Source organism: Hordeum vulgare, chromosome 7H (genome assembly GCF_904849725.1).
Source record: "Hordeum vulgare subsp. vulgare chromosome 7H, MorexV3_pseudomolecules_assembly, whole genome shotgun sequence".
In the NCBI taxonomy this organism is placed as follows: Eukaryota; Viridiplantae; Streptophyta; class Magnoliopsida; order Poales; family Poaceae; genus Hordeum; species Hordeum vulgare.
In genome coordinates, this window is record NC_058524.1 from 31,327,685 (window position 1) to 31,333,851 (window position 6,167).

A 6,167-nucleotide genomic window follows, 5' to 3' on the forward strand; every position below is an offset into this window, starting at 1 on the left:
CATTGTGAATTAGTGAGAAACTAAAATTTGCCATGATCAACGAACTAAATTTGCAATGATCAAATACTAAAAAGTAAGACATGCATGCTAGTAGTTTCCATCCATGAGTGTGTTTTCTTCTCATAATTCTTATATGCTAAACCTCCTCAATAGCGGCATGCATGCATGTGATACAACCTAATGGTTCAACTTCCTCTTCATACTTCTGACCAAAATATATGTAATTTTGAACGTAGGCATCTCAAATTTTCAACCTTGATGCGTTTAATAAATCAGCGCAAATAGTATATGTGTTGATGATTAATTCGGTCCAGTTACAAAAGATGGAATCTCAGAACGTTCCGCTTGCAACTTCCCATAAATTCGGTAGCTGGAATAGAGGCTGTCAATTTCAATGATTACATGAGAGTACCGACGATCTTTTGCCAGTTGAATGATTGGGTTTCCCATAAATCTAAACTACCCCCTCCGTTCCTAATTCCGGACGAAAGAATTACTTGTCGCACAAATATATAAAAACGGATGTATCTAGAACTAAAATACATCTAGATACATCCATTCTTATGATAAGTATTTCTAGACGGAGGGGGTAGCTGGCCGAGTAACATCAGTGCATCAGCCAAAGAAAATAGAAAGATGCAGAGTAGCATCTGCTTGTCATGTAAAATAGACTACAGTGGCTCAGTCTAAATAGAAATATCTCCTGCAGTTAGTTAGGTTAGTTATACTAGGTTATGATAGCTTTTATCAAATATACTGGTCCCTATAACCATTTCGTTTCTACAATTCAAACACAAGCATCTACATTTAGGCGGCATGGCAGAAGAAATGAAGTGGAAACATCCAGAATGGAGCCAACAATTAAATTTGCACAGTAAGGCAGTACTGCTATTTTGCATGGCCCCATTCATGCTCCTCAGATGCTACTTTACATTATCTAGACCTGACAGATTTTACCTTACAATATCTAATCCTGACTGATGTTACTTTACATTATCTACACGGGTAGAACTGATCAGAATTACTTGTGCAGTTGCACTGCTTGAATAGCTAGGACTTGTGGTACAGAACTCAGACTGGCTCAAGAGCTGAATGGATATGTTTTAGCTAGCTTGAAGGTTCACGTCCAGCAGTGTAACCACCAAAAGGAGACCAGGAACACATCAGGAGACAATCACGGTTACAACAAATCCCTGATCACTGCTATGAAGAGGGCTGAATTTTTGCGTTCAGTTGAAGGATAACGTCTTTGAGTGCCTCACAACCATCAAAACACTTCCCTTTGTTATTCCAGTTCATCAATCTGTCACGAAGGTCGATTAAAAAATCTTTATCTTGACCTGCGTCGTGTAGCAATATATTTACACACTTCAGCAGATATGGGCATGTCTTGGTTCTGAGTTGACTGACAAAATGACAACATGTATCTTCACATTCAAAGATCGTTGCAGACATATCTTCAATAATGTCAAACCAGCCAAAGATGAGACATGCACCACTTAAAGCCCATCTTTCAGTAAAACCTCCACAACTAGATAAAAAAATATCATTACCAGCCTGATCTTTCCTTTTTGTCTGGACTTCCTTTGACTCCAGAACCAGACCAGTGCTTGCGTAGTGCAGAAGTGCGTTACAATCTTGCTCACTAATGCAAGCAGAGGATACAAGTAACACCCCTAAAGGAACCCGTACATGCAGAAAATTAGTGCATGAGAGAGGGACGTGTAATTGTTGTGCACCTTGCACTTGACTGACAGCAGTTATACGACAAAACTTCACACAGCGATCATCAAAATCTCTAATAAGGGAACTGACAGGGTTAGTTGACACATGAAGTTTATCTGTAACCCCAATTGTGGGTACGCGCAGTGTCCTCCGGTGATTTCCTATACTGCTATGGTGTGCATTACTTGGGCGCTTTTTGTTGTTCCTGGCCCAAGAATGTGATAACTCCACCATATTGTTAGCTAGCATCTGGCATTCATCAACATTAGAAGGGCATAAAACCCACGAAAGGTAAAATGCTGCCCTCTGAGCAAGACCCATATCGCTTATTGAGTCAGCAGTTTTCTCCTCAGATAATACTTCTGATAAATAACCTTGTGAACCTTCCTGGTGAAACAGTAAAGCAGCAGCAACACTGAACCAGATAGGGAAGTTCATAATCGTCAACCTGCAGCACGTCAGAACAGGAGCAATTAGCTTTGAGTTGGGCAGAATGCTAAATATCTGCATATTATTATTTGCATGTGAATAAACATACCAAGCAGAACTGTAATTGAACCTGACCCGTTCCTTTGATGGTTGTTTCCTGCCAAAGTGCGGCCCTTTTGATGATTGTGATTGTGTGTTTTTCCATGAAGAGTGGGTGCTGCTTGTTTTATCCAAGAAAACCATACCTTCTATGTAAGAAACAAGATCCAAAAATCTTCTGCATGATATGGGTCCAGTTAGTATGGCAAGTAAATCCCTTTGTTGGCTTGGGAAATAAGCATGTGTGAAGGGAAATTTCTGTCCTAGTTCCATGGATATTCCCCATCTCATAGGCTCGAGAAGAATATCTAACACTGATGATACCACCGCCGTGCAAAATCCTAGCACAGAACCCATACCCCTGCAAACAGAAATGATATACATAAGGAAAAATTGTACAAGAGATTTCCACAAACAACAAGCCCAGCATGTGTAATGCATTCACACAACATGCAGAACCGTGTGGATCCATAATAGTGCTGTGGTTATATCATTTAGACCAGGAGGAAGGAATGCTACAGACGATTAAATAATTAACTCATATGGTTAATAAAGTTGCCATTTACAGAAGATTAAATAGCTAACAGATGATGAATTTTAAAATGATACAAAACATGAATCTGTTAATTCAGTTTTGAGGTAGTTGAAATCCAGGCTTTGAAGAGTTCACTTGGCCATGCACATTAACCTATTTTCTAATAATAAACTTCAACTTTGCTAGTTGCAGGCTCAAGACATAACACATCACATTGTACTGTCTGCACAGTTAACTGCAAGTGTAGAAATGCTTCAGAAAGCCAACTGACAAAACACGACAAAGTCACAAACAAAAAATAGAGAAGCTAATACCAAAAGCATAGTTATAAAAGGCACGCCAAGGCTCTAGGGGATAGCAAAATGCCTAGCACTTAAGGATGCACTTTGGTGAGAAGAGCGCAAGGCGGTGGCAAAACCCACAATTAACACCTAGCACTTTTTAAACTTTGGTACCAAGTATTATGAGGTGTGAACTTACGTCGCAAGAAACCATATATGGAATAATGATCGCATCTCCAAGAACGCTGGTGGGGAGCAAACTAAGCATATTAGAATGACACGCCATGCTACCCGGTCATGTAATTCTTTTCTCAGACAAAGCAAAGGCCTTGTAATTGCTTCTTGTAGCATCACTGAAAGATCATGTTTTAGAATTGATGGGTCGAAATGCCACAAAAGGGCCCTGCCACACACAAACAAAAAATGCAAAGCAAATCAGTAAGATATGTAGAAAAATGACAGGCAAAATTTTATCAAATCAGGCAACAGGAGAAATGATCACTTAATGTAAGCACAGATAAGGTAAAAAAGTGCCAATACCTCAGCCTATTCTACTCACAAAACAGTACAATTTTTTTGATAAGAGAGGGTTAAGATCGTTGTACACTTCTGGGATTCCAGTTGCACTTTAGCATATATTGCCTTATTATTCTATAAAATGTTCGCAGCCAAAACATTACTGCTCCCCCCGTTCCTAAATATTTGTCTTTTTAGAGATTTTACTACGGACTACATACGGATGTATATAGACATAATTTAGAGTGTAAGTTCACTCATTTTGCTCCGTATGTTGTCCGTAGTTGAATTTTTAAAAAGACAAATATTTAGGAACGGAGGGAGTAGAAGACAGCTCAACATAGACGAAATATTGTACTAATTATATCCTTAAATCTTTCTTTCACTGACAATAGCTCATGAGTGCAAGCACTACGTTCGCCCATTTATAACTGTCCCAAGCATACCTCGGCGGGACTGAGCCATCACTGGGAAGCACTTGACAAGATGGATGAGTTGTTACATCCAGAGAAATGGTACCCATCTCGCAACTGCTTTCTCCATCTTCTCTGTAACACGGCGAAGGAAAGAGACACTGATAACGAGGGGATAACAGGGCTGTTTTCACAGCAGCATGCAACAGACCATAGGAATGCCCCGCAACTGCACAAAAGAAAGTCATAATACATGAACATCAACACAAACAATTACTATAGATAACGAGGAGTAGTAAAATATTGTTAACCTACAGCCTGAGGATTTGAGTTCATGAACATCAATACATGAACATCAACACAAAAGTTGATGAGTTGAGCACTGAATTGCAAGTCATATAGATCTGAATCACTGAAAACGCCGCAGCCTCTGAAGTTTGATTGAAACTGGCGGCATTGCCATTCATACGGAATACAATTAGGGGAGAGCGACGCGGGGAACGGGGGAGAAAGCTCACCATCACGGTCCCCCAATTTCTCGACGAGGGCGGCGCAGGAGCGGACCAGCTCGCGGCAGTCCGGGGGCGAGACGGAGCTCCCGAAGCATAGCATCTCGGCGCGGTCGTCGGTCCGGGCCACCCGGCAGGAGGCCGAGTCGGAGAGCGCGGAGACGGCGGTGCGGACGAGGCAGTCCAGGCGAGCCCTGTCCACCTGCAATGCCAACGCACATCAGCGCCAACAAGCAAGGGGGAAGGGGCCAGGAACTGATGTGGTCGAAGCCAGAGGGAGATTGAGGGGCGCATTGCCTCCTGCGGGTCGAAGCACATGAGGGAGAGCGCGGCGTCGAGGACCCTGGTTCCGGAGGAGGCGGGGGCGGCGGCGGCGGCGCGGGGGTTGAGGGCCGCCGCGAGGGAGGAGACGGAGGCGGAGATTGAGTCGCCGGCCGCGGAGAAGGGGCCCGCGCCGGCGGGAGGGCGGGCGAGGCGGGAGGCCACCTCGGCGAGCAGGTGCGTCAGGTCTTCTAGGGGAGGAGGCGCCATTTTTGGGGGTTTGCCGCCGCGACGGCGACGGCGTGCAAAGGTGGAGCAAAAAATCTGTAGTCTTCTTTTTTATTTCGAGAAGAGGGAACGGCGAAGTGGGCTTTTGTGCTCCGGCTCTGCTGGAGATGGGCTTGGATTCGAAAATTTACAAGCCCTACTGTATTTGTTTTTCTCAAAAATACTTAGATTCTTTTATTTAGAAGTAAAAAAAAAACTTAGATTTAGCCAAAAAAATAATTATCTTGGAGACCTCTCGCCAGCTTGATCTTCCTCCCATTTCTACTCTTCCCTGAGAAGCCATAACATCACCACCCGTAAAGACCCGCACGATCCGCCCCCGTGATATTTCCTCAACGTCACGTCTATGGACGACCTGCCGTCCTAGGGTGATAGGGTGAGAGCCAATCGTCATAGCCGTCCGCGACCGGAGTTCATGTTACGTCATAAGAGCATCTCCAACAGCCGCGCTATACAAGCGCCGTGCCGTAAAAAAGGCTGTATTTAGCACGCGCCATTTTCAATTGAGCGCGCTGGCCGAAACGCAATCCCGCGCCCATTATTTGCTGCGCCGGCTCCCGCGCGCGCGACTCTCCCGCGCTCGCTCCTTCTTTCTTCTGCGCTCTCTCCTGCTATCTCCTGCGTTGTGCACTCTCTGCGCTCGCTGTACACTCTCGCGACCGGCCCATCCGACCGCGCCGCCGCCGCCGCTCGCGCCACCATTCGGCGCTGCACCGGCCTATCTCCAAGCCGCCGTCGCCGTCCGCGCCCGTCGGCGCTTCCCCGGCCTGTCTCCGCTGCGGCCGCCGCCCGCGCCCCCCGTTCAGGCGCTTCCCCGGCCTCTCCGCGCCGCCGCGCTTCCGCCCCACCCCTCCTAGTCCGGCCGGCCCTCGCGCGCCTCCGACGTCCGAGGAACAGCGCCCCACCGCTCGCTGCCGCGCCCGCAACGTGTTCGACAAAACGCCTACAAGGTATGTATTGCTTCAAATTTATGAATTTGGTGCGTGTTTTGAATTGTAGTTTTTTATAGTATAGTATTGAACATTGTAGATGAGTTCGTCGTATGCTTTTTCCGAAGAAGAATTTGATATGGAAGAGGAGGAGGATCTTGCAATGATCATAGCTATGCATA

The 6,167-nt window shown here is 45.3% G+C and overlaps 1 protein-coding gene across 2 annotated transcripts; it reads right to left on the reverse strand.

Annotated features, from left to right (window-relative positions):
* Nucleotides 1–742: 742 nt before the first annotated feature.
* Nucleotides 743–4,956, reverse strand: LOC123410782. Of its 2 annotated transcripts, XM_045103722.1 has the most exons (6): nt 4,517–4,956; nt 4,032–4,227; nt 3,269–3,472; nt 2,400–2,614; nt 2,264–2,311; nt 2,081–2,173 (listed from the first exon to the last, which is right to left on the reverse strand). In XM_045103722.1, exons 1-6 carry the CDS (start codon nt 4,608–4,610, stop codon nt 2,169–2,171), a joined length of 762 nt encoding a protein of 253 aa, XP_044959657.1. In that variant the 5' UTR covers nt 4,611–4,956; the 3' UTR covers nt 2,081–2,168. The 2 variants fall into 2 exon arrangements, with proteins under 2 accessions (XP_044959656.1, XP_044959657.1); XM_045103721.1 differs by having other exon boundaries at nt 743–2,173; nt 2,264–2,614; nt 4,517–4,888.
* Nucleotides 4,957–6,167: the final 1,211 nt, after the last annotated feature.

Excerpts from the sequence above, each read along its gene's own strand:
- LOC123410782 (XM_045103721.1), bottom strand. The coding sequence starts at position 4,610 with ATGCTATGCTTCGGGAGCTCCGTCTCGCCCCCGGACTGCCGCGAGCTG. Across the intron at positions 2,615-3,268 it reads CATATATGGTTTCTTGCGAC|GGGTATGGGTTCTGTGCTAG; the intron begins GTAAGTTCACAC and ends TTCTGTTTGCAG. Across the intron at positions 2,174-2,263 it reads TTCAATTACAGTTCTGCTTG|GTTGACGATTATGAACTTCC; the intron begins GTATGTTTATTC and ends GACGTGCTGCAG.